Consider the following 15,697-nt stretch of genomic DNA (forward strand, 5'->3'; position numbering starts at 1 on the left):
CGGTGTGTGTGTGTAGCGGTGTGTGTGTGTGTGTGTGTAGCGGTGTGTGTGTGTGTAGCGGTGTGTGTGTGTGTAGCGGTGTGTGTAGCGGTGTGTGTAGCGGTGTGTGTGTGTGTAGGGGTGTGTGTAGCGGTGTGGGTGTGTGTGTGTGTGTAGCGGTGTGTGTGTGTGTAGCGGTGTGTGTGTGTGTAGCGGTGTGTGTGTGTGTAGCGGTGTGTGTGGTATAACTCCTGGTGTTCAGTGATCAGTGTAAACATGATAATAAACCTTCAGGTCGAGTCGCTCGTTAAGCTCGTTAAGCATCTGCAGGAGTCATGTGACCTGAAAGCTGCTGGTGAAGCGATGAAGACTCTGATCTTCATCAGGCTCTGCTTCCCTCTGAGCAGCTGAAGCTGACCTTTGACCCTAATATCATCCACTACAGGAAGTGCTGCTGAAGCGAGCCGCTGACCTGGTGGAGGCGCTCTACGGCATGCCGCACAACAACCAGGTGAGCCGCACCTGACCCAAACCAGGAGGAACCCGGGCAGATCAGACCCGGAGGCACAGCCTGCTCCGGACGGCGGAGGAAGTCCCGCCCTCTGACGGCCGGCGGAGGAAGTCCCGCCCTCTGACGGCCGGCGGAGGAAGTCCCGCCCTCTGACGGCCGGCAGAGGAAGTCCCGCCCTCTGACGGCCGGCGGAGGAAGTCCCGCCCTCTGACGGCCGGCGGAGGAAGTCCCGCCCTCTGACGGCCGGCGGAGGTTTCCATTCAGAGGAACTGAGAGCAAACGGGCCGGCTCCGGTCGGGTTCCAGTTTCGGCTGATGTTCAGTGTGCGCTGTCTCTGCAGGAGATCATCCTGAAGCGAGCGGCGGACATCGCCGAGGCTCTCTACAGCGTTCCCAGGAACCACAACCAGATCCCGTCGCTAGGGAACTCCTCCTCCCACGGCATGATGGGAGTCAACTCCTTTGGCGGCCAGCTGGCCGTCAACGTCTCCGAGACGGGTCAAGGTACGAGCCGACTGTCCGCCGCTCACCACAGGGGGCGCCGTCCATGTGGGAACCGGTCCTGATCCCGAGGACAGGAACCTGGAACCCCGGAGTCCCGGTGGTAGTTTGGTTCCTGGTGGTTCTTCAGGAACCGTTTCCTCATCAAATTCTCTCGTTTAATCTACAACATTTCTTCCAGTGGGCTACAACCGGAACACCAGCAGCGTGTCGCCGCGGGGATACGTCCCAAGCTCCACCCCCCAGCAGAGTAACTATGGCAACACCGTCAGCAGCAGCATGAACGGCTACGGAAACGCCAGCATGCCGAACCTCGGAGTGGCGACGTCTCCAGGTTTCCTCAACGGATCGTCAGCCAACTCGCCCTATGGCAGTGAGTACCCAGGGACTAATACTACTGTAGTACTGTAGTACCATAGTACTACTGTAGTACCATAGTACCATAGTACTATAGTACTGTAGTACTGATACTACTGCATCTACCGGTCAAACGTTTTTCCAGAGGTTCTGATGACTGAAGGGTCAGAGGTCGGGCGGCGCTCGTCTCCCAGCTGGACATGTCTGCCTCCAGGAAGCCTCAGCTCAGGAGTCTGTGTGTGAACTGGTTAAACTGGTTAAACTGGTTAAACTGGTGTCTGTTGTCTTCCAGTTGTCCCGTCCAGTCCCAGTATGGCCGTGTCCAGCTGTAACTCGTCTCACGGAGTCTTCTCCTTCTCGGCCGCCGTCAAACAGAAGAGCGCCTTCGCTCCGGTGGTGCGGCCTTCAGCTTCGCCTCCGCCTCCACCCAACTGCTCAGGCGGGAACGCCAACGGACTGCAAGGTGAAGCCCCGCCCCTTTGCTCCCACGCCGACCCGCGTCTCCCACCTCTGATGTCTTTGCGTTGTCCAACACCGTGCCAGACCATTGTTACCAGTTCAGTCCTGAACTGGTTTACTTGAAACCAGTAAACCCATCTGAACCAGTTCATTCCTCTGAACCCATCAGGTCAACCAATCGCAGCGCTTTGTTTTTACCGCAGGGTTCGGCTCCATCAGGACGGCTTCGCCGCCATGTTTGTAGTTTTCTGGGCCAATCAAACGGTTTCCTCTGTAAACAGAGCCTGATGGACGGGCTGCCATGTTTTATTCAGTCAGTCACAGATACACCGTCTGAACACACACACACACACACACACACACACACACACACACACACACACACACTCACTCACTCACTCACTCACTCACACACTCACACACACACACACACACACACACACTCACACACACACTCCGAACCGGCTCAGTGTTCAGTGTGTGTGATGGCAGTATTTTTGACAGAGAGGTTTGTCCGTCCTCAAATATTCATGCAGCGCTCATGCGCGTGTCTGTGTGTGTGCATTTGTTTGTAATACCTTGTGGGGACCATTTTCCTGACACATACTGTGTTGTGGGGACCCGCTGCTCCTTGGGGAACCGAAGCCTGTAAAGAAATCTGACACTAAAGAAACATAATGAAACTAGAGTTACAAAGAATAACTAAACATAACTAGAAATGCTAAGACGAGACAGAGCTAACCAAAAGAAGAGCACAAAATAATAATGAAACTAGAAGCAAATCAAACTATCAAAACATCCTGGAATCCGAGCAGATAATGAACAATAAATGTTTTTATTTTACAACGTTGTTTCTTCTCATGAGACGTTTCTTCTTGCGTTTCTGCAGCCATGTCTGGACTCGTCGTTCCTCCGATGTAGATCCTTCCTCACCCTCAGCCTCGAGCAGCAATCACCTCAGAGGGGGAGGGGCCAGTGGTCCCTGGAGGCGGAGCATCAGGCAGCTGCTGACCAATCAAAGAGCTGATCCTGTTCTGATTGGACAAAGACCATGAAAAAGACTTTTAGTGCAGCATTTTTCTGCAGCTGCTTCAACCTTCTGTTCTGCTGTTAATCTGTTAATGTACGCCTGTGATGTCACACTTGGGTTGTGACATCACTTCCTGTACCTGGGTGGGCTTGTTAATTTTTTTTTAATGACAGATTAAAGGTAAAGCCCGCTGGTTTTATCTGATATTAGCAGGTGTTAGCTGTGTGACGCTGAAAGTGGGCGGAGCTAATATTCAGAGAGCTCATCTGGACTCAGCGGGTCCATCCTGGTTCTGATCATCTTATTTAAAACCTTTCATTTCTATTTGAACACAGTTATAAAAAGCAGAATTCTTTCCCTCTGATAGTGTTGACTCTGCCAACGCCTGCTTCTGATGGCTACACTGTAAAAACTAACCCTGCATAGCATCCTGAATAGCCACTGGAGCCCCGCCCCTTTCTCACTGGGTTCTGTGATTTTTGCTGAGTACTCCTTTGTGACTGCTGTGGTTGATGACACGCCCCTCCGACACCATGGCAACCTGTTTTTGTATCATATCAAGATCTAGATATTTATATCAGATTGTTTTTAGTATCGATGGATGTTTGTCATGTCGTCGTGTTGTTGCCACACCAACAGCCCTGGTTTTATATCACGTGTTTATGGAGCTGCTGCTGTTTGTTTGTAATGTGAACCATGTTGTAATTTCTCCACAGTGAATAAAGTCAGATCTGACAGGCTGAAGGGATCCGTCTAATCCCTGGAGAACAGCTCCGCTTACAGTCTGTGCATATTATTATTTGGGAAGGAGAGAAAATGTTACAGGAAAACCTGGATGCACACAACTCTGACCACGTGACCTCCGTCGGCCATCTTTACCATCCTGACGAGAACCAGCGCCACACGTCCACCCACGTTACAGACAGGAAGTCCCGGTCTCTCCTTGTTTCTCCTTCCTGTCCTTCAAATGCGCGTTCATGTTGAAGGTCAAAGGTCGTCGTGTGTCCCACATTCTCCACATCCACCCTGCGCTCCGGCCATTTTGGGTCTCGTTCTGCCGTTACGCAGAGTTTGCGACCGGACGGACTGTGGCGAAGTGTATTACCCATGATTCATTGCTGCATGTGACGTTTTGAGATGAAAGACAGACTTATGACAATGTTTTACTTTCATGTTTCCTGTTTTTAAATTCAGAGTATTATATGACAAGGCACACATTAGTAATAAAAAGTTTGATATGATAAGCTGAGCAGAAAATAAGAAATAAAAATAGTCACACTGACTGAGGAAAGTAAACAAATTTCAATCTTAAATGAAGTTAATATATTTAACATTTAATCTCTTAAAACTATTTCACTGTAAAAATGGAGGTGATTTTTAGAAAGCAGTATTTGTGAATAAAACTTAACCAGAGGATTAAACTCTTTGTCCCTGTTGGATCAGATTTTAGGTTAAAACTAAAATATCCACTTCTGAAAATCTAAAAACATTCAAGACTGAAAAAAGGTTTATTGTCTCAAAATCTGTCACAATAAATTTTCAATAATTAGAATTTATTCTGCAGAAATTCATTATAGAAGAAACTTCATACATGATGATAAAATTGTCATATTTTTGTGGCAGTGGAATTGATGATAATATAATAATTGTATCATAATTTATTAACAAAACTTTCCGTCTCAGACTAGAGGAGCAAACTGATGTTGGAGCTCCTGGTGAATTTATTGTAACATTTTTGGTTCATAAAGTCACAACAGTCATAGTTTTTTATAAAAATGACATTTTAGTCTTATTATTTTTCAAATGTAGCATCAGGCATTTTTTCTTTGTAAATGCCGGATGTTTGTCCTTAACTTGATCTTTATATTAGCTCCACTTTATAAAAAAACTAACCTTTAGCTGCATAAAGAGGTTGTTTTTTTAGTAACAGCTGAATATGTAATCACATATCTAATTAGTCAAATGTTATTGAATATTTTAATGTGTATTTTGGAAATGTGGAAATGTTCACAGAACAAAAAATGACCCAAAAAACAGTTTTCAAAAGTAAAGTATTGAAATAATATTGTTTTTCACTGAACATGTGTGAATACATCAAAGCAGGTCAGTTCTCATGTGGTCCAGATGCTGATAAAGTGCTGAAATCTCCCTTTATTCAAGTTTCACATCACAAACTTGGTTTTAAACATTCTGCTATTAGAGCAGAATAATCCAGTCCAGGTGTTGCAGCTTTTTAACTAGAGAAGAAGAAAGACGCTGAAGCAGGTGAAAGATTAGGTGGAATCGCTCTTTAGCCATTTCTGCAATCGAACGTTTCGACTAAACTGGTGCAGATTCCGACAGATTCCGACAGATTCCAACAGATTCCGACAGATTCCAACAGATTCCGACAGGAATCCAGCGCAATATTTGGTGGGCGTGGCCTAATTCCTTCACATCGCCCCCTAGAATATTTTAAAAAATCAGCCATGCTTTTACCAAGAATCATGAAACTCAGTACACTTGTACATCGTGATGTATCTTGGAGCCATGGTTTCAACCCAACAGGAAGTCGGCCATTTTGGATTAAAGCCGAGATTGTGTCTATTTAATGATGTCATATCTGACCCTTTGCACCACCTAGTTGTTAATTATCAGCTAAATTTGTTTATTTTTAAATTTCATATGAGCAGTAAGATGCAATCTGCAATGATCCACAGAGAAAAATGTAACAACTGGAAACAAATAGAAGAAACAGAAGAGAAACGATGGAGGAGATAAAATGAGATTATTTAGCCAATCAGCTTTCTGTGATCAACTGTTAACTATGAGACATAAAGTGCAGGAATTAGTTCTGATGTTGTTTAGTTGTGGTTCTCACGGGTTGCCAACAATAAATCTTGTTTTATGTTTTACATCGTGGTGAATCCCTCAGGGCTCTACAGTCGTTTTCACAAAGTTTAGTTAAAATGCACAATTTGCACATAACCTTATATTTGATCTGTTTGGTGACGTTAATTAAATACTAAATAATACAAATACTTTTACACTTTCAGCTCCTGTGCAGGTCCCTACTGACATCCTTCTCCTTTGAAATGAATAAAATCCTCTTTTATTTCTGCTGAGCTCACAGTGAGGAACAGAAATTATTGGTCACAACAGAAAGAGGAGAGATGGCAGGATGATGAAGATGAAGATGCTGCTGATGAAGATGATGATGATGATGAAGATGATGCTGCTGCTGCTGCTGCTGCTGCTGCTGATGATGATGATGATGATGATGATGCCGGGGGTCCCCAGGTCAGGGTTGAGTTTCTGTGTGGTTCTGAAGTCGGTTCCGGAGTTTACTGGATCCTAGATGTTTCATCTCTTTCCTTCCAGATTCTTTATTTCCGTCACATTTTGATTTGTCACTTTTAGAAACTCCAGGGATCAGAGGCGTTTTGCTAATCTCAGCAGAAAAGCGTTTCTGGTGACTCATGCAACCTTACATGTCTTTTTCTTATTTTCCATCAATAAGCAACGTGGTAATTTCATTTTACATTTTATATAGATATTAAATTAAAAGCCTGTTTAGTCCGGGTCAGAACCGCCCATGTGGACTCGTCGCTCCGCAGAGTCACTGGCGGTTTGTTTCTGCATTTAGCCGCCACAGCGCCCCCTGCTGGCTAGTTTCACCCTGATGCTGGTCGCCACAGCGCCCCCTGCTGGCTAGTTTCACCCTGATGCTGGTCGCCACAGCGCCCCCTGCTGGCTAGTTTCACCTTGATGCTGGTCGCCACAGCGCCCCCTGCTGGCTAGTTTCACCCTGATGCTGGTCGCCACAGCGCCCCCTGCTGGCTAGTTTCACCCTGATGCTGGTCGCCACAGCGCCCCCTGCTGGCTGGTTTCACCCTGATGCTGGTCGCCACAGCGCCCCCTGCTGGCTAGTTTCACCTTGATGCTGGTCGCCACAGCGCCCCCTGCTGGCTAGTTTCACCCTGATGCTGGTCGCCACAGCGCCCCCTGCTGGCTAGTTTCACCCTGATGCTGGTCGCCACAGCGCCCCCTGCTGGCTAGTTTCACCCTGATGCTGGTCGCCACAGCGCCCCCTGCTGGCTAGTTTCACCTTGATGCTGGTCGCCACAGCGCCCCCTGCTGGCTGGTTTCACCCTGATGCTGGTCGCCACAGCGCCCCCTGCTGGCTAGTTTCACCCTGATGCTGGTCGCCACAGCGCCCCCTGCTGGCTAGTTTCACCCTGATGCTGGTCGCCACAGCGCCCCCTGCTGGCTTGTTTCACCCTGATGCTGGTCGCCACAGCGCCCCCTGCTGGCTTGTTTCACCTTGATGCTGGTCGCCACAGCGCCCCCTGCTGGCTAGTTTCACCTTGATGCTGGTCGCCACAGCGCCCCCTGCTGGCTAGTTTCACCTTGATGCTGGTCGCCACAGCGCCCCCTGCTGGCTGGTTTCACCCTGATGCTGGTCGCCACAGCGCCCCCTGCTGGCTAGTTTCACCTTGATGCTGGTCGCCACAGCGCCCCCTGCTGGCTAGTTTCACCTTGATGCTGGTCGCCACAGCGCCCCCTGCTGGCTAGTTTCACCTTGATGCTGGTCGCCACAGCGCCCCCTGCTGGCTAGTTTCACCTTGATGCTGGTCGCCACAGCGCCCCCTGCTGGCTAGTTTCACCCTGATGCTGGTCGCCACAGCGCCCCCTGCTGGCTAGTTTCACCCTGATGCTGGTCGCCACAGCGCCCCCTGCTGGCTAGTTTCACCCTGATGCTGGTCGCCACAGCGCCCCCTGCTGGCTAGTTTCACCCTGATGCTGGTCGCCACAGCGCCCCCTGCTGGCTAGTTTCACCCTGATGCTGGTCGCCACAGCGCCCCCTGCTGGCTAGTTTCACCCTGATGCTGGTCGCCACAGCGCCCCCTGCTGGCTAGTTTCACCCTGATGCTGGTCGCCACAGCGCCCCCTGCTGGCTAGTTTCACCCTGATGCTGGTCGCCACAGCGCCCCCTGCTGGCTGGTTTCACCCTGATGCTGGTCGCCACAGCGCCCCCTGCTGGCTAGTTTCACCCTGATGCTGGTCGCCACAGCGCCCCCTGCTGGCTAGTTTCACCCTGATGCTGGTCGCCACAGCGCCCCCTGCTGGCTAGTTTCACCCTGATGCTGGTCGCCACAGCGCCCCCTGCTGGGCCTGCTGCAGCTGATGGATGTCATGTGATCAGCGCCGTCATTCAAACACAAACAGGAAGTGATTAAGTCACGATAACAAGAGCAGCTCATTACAGCTTCCTGTCGGATCCACCTGAACCTGAGGAAGACGAGTGATGAAGAGCTGCTCTGACCCAACAACAGCAGAGAGTGGAAGCTACAGGAACCGGAACCAGAACCAGAACCAGAACCGGAACCGGTCCATCTGCTGCAGCTGAATTGTTTCCTGCTAAAATGCGACATGCAGTTCAGACCGCGGAGCCGGAAGGGAACAGATGTTGAGGAAACATCTAGATGTACACCACGTAGATCTAGGCTGTTTCTAGATGTGCCCTGATGAGCAGCACCGTTTGAGGAGGACAGGAAGTGGTGGTTGCCATGGCAGCAGGTTTTAAATCAGGTAAAGCAGAAAGTCTCAGACTGTTTTCAGTTAGTTTCACTAAAAGTTTCTGATTGGTTCTGACCCGGTTCTGCTCATCAGGTGGAGTCCCACAGGGGGCGCTGCGCTGCCAGACTGATGCTCTCCATTACCACTGATCAATAGATCAGCTATTGATCGCGCCTGTATTGATCACTCTGTGTGTGTGTGTGTGTGTGTGTGTGTGTGTGTGTGTGTGAGAGACAGTCAGCGTGTCACACTGTTGCGTCCAGCTCGTTAGCACACCTGTTCCCTCCTTAGGGATTTTAATTGGATCGTTGAGTCACGTGACCTGTTTTAACGAGCAGAGACAAACTGACAGGTTCTTCAGGTGAAAACAAAGTTTCTCTGGAGATCAGCAGCTGCTGTTGCTGTACGGGGGAATTTTCTGCCATATTTCAAAAGCTCACATTTTCTGTCTCAAGCAGGACTTCATGTCTTCCAAACTTATGCTCTCTCAAATATTCACTCTTTCTCAAACCTTTCTCCTTGCGCTCGTCTCTCTGCTCGCGCTTGAAACAGAAAAGTGCCGTCACTTGGCAACCTCTCAGCCAATAGAATGCAAATGTTTCACTGGGTGAGCTTGTTTCTTTCTAGTAGGAGAAGGACCTCGCTGCAGCAAACAGGAAGGGGCGGGACGGACCACCGTCAGCCTCTTACCTTATTTGGAAATGGGACCATTGCACTCCGGAAGTGAAGGGGGCGCTATTTCCTATATTATCGCGGTCTCCCGTTTTTATTTTCTTTTGAAATCTGTGATATATCTTCACCGGAACCGGAACCTCCGACACAAACGACAATAAACACACAATATACTAGAAAATCAGGTAAAAACATTATCCGTTAGAATATTTAGGTCAGTGGTTCTTAACCTGTTTTGAGGTACCAAACCCACCAGTTTCATATCCACTGAACCCTCCTGCAGTGATAAATAAAATGATTTTTCCTCCAAATTCAAGACATAGGGGTGACTAGAGTCTAGTCACCCAACTAGAGGTCACTAGTTGGGTGACCTCTAGTTGGGTCACCAACTAGACTTTACCTTTTAAAGTCTAAAAGGTAGACTTAAAAGACAACCTTTTAAGTTAAAGGTAGAGTCTCTGAGATCAGTTCTTCAAACTATAGTCAGTGTTTTCAGCACAGCTGATCCGACTGTCCAGGAACGACCAGATATTTAAAATGTGCCTCAGTTTCAACAGGTTGACCATCGAGAGAAACTGGAACCACTTTAAGGTGTTTAGATCATTTAATTAGCTCTACATTCTTAAGAGAATGAAAAATGAATAATTAATAATAAAGACTTTGCGGTATTCTAATTTAGTAATGTAAATATATTAGTTGTGTTACCACCCCACGCCACTAGAGGCAGCAGCAACCCGGAAAAGATGCGATTAAGGAGCAGATTTAGAAGAACACCGAAAGCTACAGAATGTGGTAAAAACTGTAATATTGCCTACTAGCATAAGCTAAAGTTAATGTTAGCCACAAAGTTTAAGAAAGTAAAACTCACCTTCGTATCAGTGAATGTATAACGAGGCGACATCTTAAAACCTTCCCCCAGATTATTTGTTGGAGCTTCGGCTCGATGTACAAACCTCAGCCAGGCCCTGCAGGCACCGAGCGTAAAATGATATTTTCAATAGATGGGAAACGACTGAGCCGCTTTTCCCCAGAGGCGGAAGCTGATGTGCAAAGAGCCCATTCTGTAGCTTCTGTGCATTTCTAAATCTGCTGCTGTCGCATCTTTTCGGCTCTACTACTGCCTCTAGTGGCGTGGAGGTGGTAGCACAACTAGTATAATTACATTACTAAATGAGAATTATTATTAATTTTTCATTTCCATAAGTAGGTGGAGCTAATTAAATGATCTAAAGACCTTAAAGTGGTTCCAGTTTCAGTCGATGGCCAACATGTTGAAACTGAGGCCAGTATTAAATACTTTGGGTCGTTCCTGGACAGTCGGCTGAAAACAACGACTATATTTTTCAGAAATGTTCTCAGAGACTCTTTTAAGGAGATCCAGGGATCTTTTGTTAGCCAACCTGAGGTTGTGTACAAGACATTATTGAGTGTTTTAACTTTTTATCTCCTCGGCTGCTTTGGTCACATGAGCTGCAGACTAACAGAAAAACTTTTAAAAATAGTTTCAATGGCAGGTAAAAAATCAGCTAAATTGTGGTGGAACCAAAAACATGTCAGTCTCAACTGTTTGCTGAAAGAACATGGAAGATGGCAGGAATATTTCAGCAGATCATCCTGTTCATTCATCAGTTTGAACCTCTGGTACCTGAGAACATCGATTCCACGTCATTTATTGACTGCAATGATCATTTTTAACCAAACTAAATGATGATGTTACCTATAGCATGCCAAGTGTTTTACTCTATGCACAAATTATTGATAATATGATTCTATGAATGTTTTATTTTATAGTTTTAGAGTCAAAGGAAAATTTCCACCTTGATAGACTAAATAGTTTCATCTTATTTTTCTTCTATATGAGACTCTAACAGCAAAAAGTCTCAGAATAATATACATGGCACCACATAAGCAAAAATGTGAATTTTAAATGTGTTTAACAAAGTTGTAACAACCAGATTTGTTAAGTTTCTTGTGTATACATGTTAAATGGTATTTTTATCATAGTTGATCATGTTGCTTTTCATGTCTCATTTAATTTATTCCTCCTATAATTGATTGAGATATATAGATATTATTTATAATAGATAAAGGTCTTGTTTATGTAATTTAATTAGCTCTACATCCTTACAAAAATGAACAAAAATATTAGATAATTTATCTTTTATGGTACCAATAATGCCGGAATTAAATAATAAAGACTGCTATTCTCATTTAGTAATTATATTAGTGTTACCACCCCACGCCACTAGAGGCAGTAGTAGACCCGAACAGATGCAACGAGAGAGCAGATTTAGAAGAACACAGAAAGCTACAGTTAAAAGCTGTGAGCTGCGCTGAAGTAAAAAAAAAAGATAAGTTCAAATACATGTTGAGAGAGAAACTCCTTCATAAAGATGAAGATATATCACAGATTTCAAAAGAAAATAAAAACGGGAGGTCACGGATAATATAGGAAATAGCGCCCCCTTCACTTCCGGAGGCTAATGGTCCCATTTCCAAATAAGGTAAGAGGCTGACAGTGGTCCGTCCCGCGCCTTCCTGTTTGCTGCAGCGAGGTGGACTTGACTAGTGGGTGAGCAGGTGTGGCTGTGTGTCTGTCTAGAGAGAAATATCTGTCTGTCCTATATAAATATAGGAACAATCTAGATACACAGATATTAATAGAAAACCCATTAATCTGATCAAAATCTGCAGCCATTGTTTTGAACCCTCATAGTGTAACTGACCTCTGACCTCCAGCCCTGGCAGAGTGAGGGATGAGCAGAGGGATGGATGCTGTCACCAGGACGAAAGGACTGTTGTCAACTTCTCCACTTTGTTGTCGTGTTCATCAATTTTTCTGATTCCTCTGACTTTTTTTCCAAAATAATAACTAATAAATAAGCGAATAATGTAGCGACTCTTATTCTGGTTGTGCATTTCTATTGTGTAAAAGATGGATAGAGCGAGGAAACAGTTGGCTCTAAGCTTCTGGTTTGTTTATGTCGTCATAGCAACGACTAACAGCTAACATAGCAACTGTCATGACAGCTGGGTACAAACACCAGCTGTGGACATTTAGAACATGTTCACACTTTCAGCAATATATTACATGTTGTTGGAGACTTTTACGGCGACAGCAGCCAGACTGCAGCCTGTCTGTCCTGAGCGAATGGCTATTAGCGGCTATTAGCAGCTATTAGCGGCTATTAGCAGCTATTAGCTTCTGCTGCTTCCTCAGCTCTGCAGCCAGTCTGTCAATCATTCGTTCAACACCAAACCTTCACCAGTAGTCAGAGCAGAGCTGACCCGTTTCACTGTGTCCACCTTGCAAATAAATCACATAAAGCCGAGTAGCTATCAATCAGTGCTCGCCGGTCGCCATGGCAACCCTGGCTACTTCAAATTCTGACTCTCATTGGGCGGGTGGGCAGGGAGGGAGGGAGCACTGACTCACCCACCAGAAGGAAACAAACGCACCCAGTATAACGCTTGCATTCTATTGGCTGAGAGGTTGCCAAGCAACAGTACTTTTCTATTCCAAGCAGAAAATGATTCGCAAGCCAGCAGAGAGGTTTGCAAGGGGAGATTTGATCCGAGCAGAGAGACGGGTTTTGAGCGCGAGGAGAAAGGTTTGAGACATCAGACTGAATATTTGAGAGCAGAAGTTTGCAGTTCAAGCATTAAAAGTTGTGAAATGAAAATGTGTTTCTCTGGAATTATGGCAGAAAAATCCCCCATGCAGCTGCAGCATGCAGACCAAACTCTTCCAGTTTTCCTGGAGGACCATGAATGCAGCACAGCTGTTTCCATTTCCTGGTTTGGAGTGAACCAATCAAACGACGCAGAGCGTGACGTCATCAGATATTCTGGCTGGAGGGAACAGGAAGTAGCGGTTGCTAGCTAGCATGCAGGTTGGTTCCTCTGGTAAGGCTCAGAGTCACCAGTAGATGGCAGTGTTCGCCACATCAGAACAAGTTCACTGGTTTCTGTTTCCTGTTTATTAACCCTTCAGAGAAACCATGAATCACCTCAAACTCTTTTTTTCAAAATTCAAATTATTTTAATTTTCGGCATTTCCATCAACTGCTTCTAATGCGAAGCTTCAAAATGCAGAAGAAGCTCCAGGAGAAACCACCGGTGCAGAGCTTGGTCAACAGCAGCAGCAGCAGAGAAACAGGAGAACAAACGGCATCCGACCCGACGGATCCGGTCCATCAGGACCAGCAGAACATGGAAAACATCTCAACAAGACGAGAAATGATTGGTTTAAAGTGCAGACGTGTTGTTTGGATGTTAAAGCTCGTCATCATCATCATCATCATCATCATCATCATCATCATCATCATCATCATCATCATCATCATCATCATCATCATCATCATCATCATCATCATCATCCTCTCACCTCGCTGTGGGCCACAAGACAGTCTGCAGATTAATCAGCCAATTGCTGCAGCCGCTGTGTCGCCGTGGCGACCAAGGTGAAGGCGTCCCCAGAGAGCCGCCATGTTTGTTGATTAAACTAAAACAGAACAAACAAACAGACAAAACAAACTAATTACCAGCAAACACCTGAGAGCTAACGAGGCTTAACGAGGTCACACTGTGTTTACACAGAGAGCGTGTGTGTGTGTGTGTGTGTGTGTGTGTGTGTGTGTGTGTGTGTGTGTGTGTGTGTGTGTGTGTGTGTTAGCAGGATGCTAACAGGATGTAGCAGCGTTAGCATAACGTTCCATCAGCTTCCAGAACAGAATCAGAGCTGAATAATAGATGCTTCAACTAAAACTGTCTGCTTTAATAAAACACCGTATGTGTGTGTGTGTGTGTGTGTGTGTGTGTGTGTGTGTGTGTGTGTGTGTGTGTGTCTGCATGTGTGTGTGTGTGTGTGTGTGTGTGTCTCTGTGTGTGTGTGTGTGTCTGTGTGTGTGTGTGTGTGTGTGTGTGTGTGTGTGTGTGTGTGTGTGTGTGTGTGTGTGTGTGTGTGTCTCTGTGTGTGTGTGTGTGTCTCTGTGTGTGTGTGTGTGTCTCTGTGTGTGTGTGTGTTCACTGAATGAAACATCAGCTGCCATGTTACCAGATGAATTATGAATCAACACATTAGTGAACCAGTTTGTCAATCACACAGAGACACACTGACCCACAAATCCGGCTCAGAAACAGGTGGGGGAGGGGACCTAGAGTGGAGCCTGGCAGCAGGATGGAGGCGGCAAGATATTAATATCTGTAACTGGATTCGTCGCTCAGAGAGCCGGACGCTAAGTGGGTTTCATGCCCGTTGTCACGGCGACACGAGCGATTATCACCCTGCCTCCCAGATATCAGACCCAGAAACACTGAGAGGCCCGGCCGGCCCAATAGAACCCAATAGAACCCAACAGGACCCAACGGAACCCAACAGAACCCAATAGGACCCAACAGAACCCAATAGGACCCAACAGAACCCAACAGGACCCAATAGAACCCAACAGGACCCAATAGGACCCAACAGAACCCAATAGGACCCAACAGAACCCAATAGAACCCAACAGGACCCAATAGAACCCAACAGAACCCAATAGGACCCAACAGAACCCAATAGGACCCAACAGAACCCAATAGAACCCAACAGAACCCAATAGGACCCAACAGAACCCAACAGGACCCAATAGAACCCAACAGGACCCAATAGGACCCAACAGAACCCAATAGGACCCAATAGAACCCAACAGAACCCAATAGGACCCAACAGAACCCAATAGGACCCAACAGAACCCAATAGAACCCAACAGAACCCAATAGGACCCAACGGAACCCAATAGAACCCAACAGGACCCAATAGGACCCAACAGAACCCAATAGGACCCAACAGAACCCAATAGAACCCAACAGGACCCAATAGAACCCAACAGAACCCAATAGAACCCAACAGTACACAATAGGACCCAACAGAACCCAATAGAACCCAACAGGACCCAATAGAACCCAACAGGACCCAAAGGACCCAATAGAACTCAACAGGACCCAACAGTACCAAACAGGACCCAATAGAACCCAACAGGACCCAATAGAACTCAACAGGACCCAATAGAACTCAACAGGACCCAATAGAACCCAACAGGACCCAATAGAACCCAACAGGACCCAATAGAACCCAACAGGACCCAATAGAACCCAACAGAACCCAACAGAACCCAACTGAACCCAATAGAACCCAACAGGACCCAATAGGACCCAACAGAACCCAACAGGACCCAAAGGACCCAATAGAACTCAACAGGACCCAACAGTACCAAACAGGACCCAATAGAACTCAACAGGACCCAATAGAACCCAACAGGACCCAATAGAACTCAACAGGACCCAATAGAACCCAACAGGACCCAATAGAACTCAACAGGACCCAATAGAACCCAACTGAACCCAATAGAACCCAACAGGACCCAATAGGACCCAACAGGACCCAATAGGACCCAACAGAACCCAATAGAACCCAACAGGACCCAAAGGACCCAATAGAACCCAACAGGACCCAACAGTACCAAACAGGACCCAATAGAACCCAACAGGACCCAATAGAACCCAACAGAACCCAACAGAACCCAACAGAACCCAATAGAACCCAACAGTACCAAACAGGACCCAACAGCTCTGAGGTTCTGATTCTGCTCC

At 46.7% G+C, this 15,697-nt stretch overlaps 1 protein-coding gene and 3 long non-coding RNA genes across 5 annotated transcripts in view; 3 read left to right on the forward strand and 1 right to left on the reverse strand.

Annotated features, from left to right (window-relative positions):
- LOC103481132 (transcription factor COE3-like) overlaps nt 1-3,618 on the forward strand; it is a 35,999-nt gene extending 32,381 nt beyond the window's left edge. For both annotated transcript variants that reach the window (XM_081600224.1, XM_081600225.1), the window contains exons 12-16: nt 425-490; nt 831-993; nt 1,172-1,363; nt 1,640-1,810; nt 2,696-3,618. In XM_081600224.1, the coding sequence (XP_081456350.1) occupies nt 425-490; nt 831-993; nt 1,172-1,363; nt 1,640-1,810; nt 2,696-2,727 (624 nt within the window). In that variant the 3' untranslated portion in view covers nt 2,728-3,618. The remainder of the gene's footprint in view (nt 1-424; nt 491-830; nt 994-1,171; nt 1,364-1,639; nt 1,811-2,695) is intronic.
- Nucleotides 2,623-4,240, reverse strand: LOC145549050 (uncharacterized). Its single transcript, XR_014084974.1, has 2 exons — nt 3,697-4,240; nt 2,623-2,840 (listed from the first exon to the last, which is right to left on the reverse strand). It is a non-coding gene; the product is annotated as an uncharacterized LOC145549050 (long non-coding RNA).
- Nucleotides 4,241-7,918: 3,678 nt separating this feature from the next.
- LOC145549047 (uncharacterized) lies at nt 7,919-11,972 on the forward strand. The gene is made up of 2 exons (XR_014084971.1): nt 7,919-8,407; nt 11,784-11,972. It is a non-coding gene; the product is annotated as an uncharacterized LOC145549047 (long non-coding RNA).
- Nucleotides 11,973-12,515: 543 nt separating this feature from the next.
- On the forward strand, nt 12,516-13,757 carry LOC145549049 (uncharacterized). Its single transcript, XR_014084973.1, has 3 exons — nt 12,516-12,678; nt 12,775-12,960; nt 13,163-13,757. It is a non-coding gene; the product is annotated as an uncharacterized LOC145549049 (long non-coding RNA).
- The last annotated feature ends 1,940 nt before the right edge of the window (nt 13,758-15,697 follow it).

Source organism: Poecilia reticulata, chromosome 19 (assembly GCF_904066995.2).
Source record: "Poecilia reticulata chromosome 19, P_reticulata-male-v2, whole genome shotgun sequence".
In the NCBI taxonomy this organism is placed as follows: domain Eukaryota; kingdom Metazoa; phylum Chordata; class Actinopteri; order Cyprinodontiformes; family Poeciliidae; genus Poecilia; species Poecilia reticulata.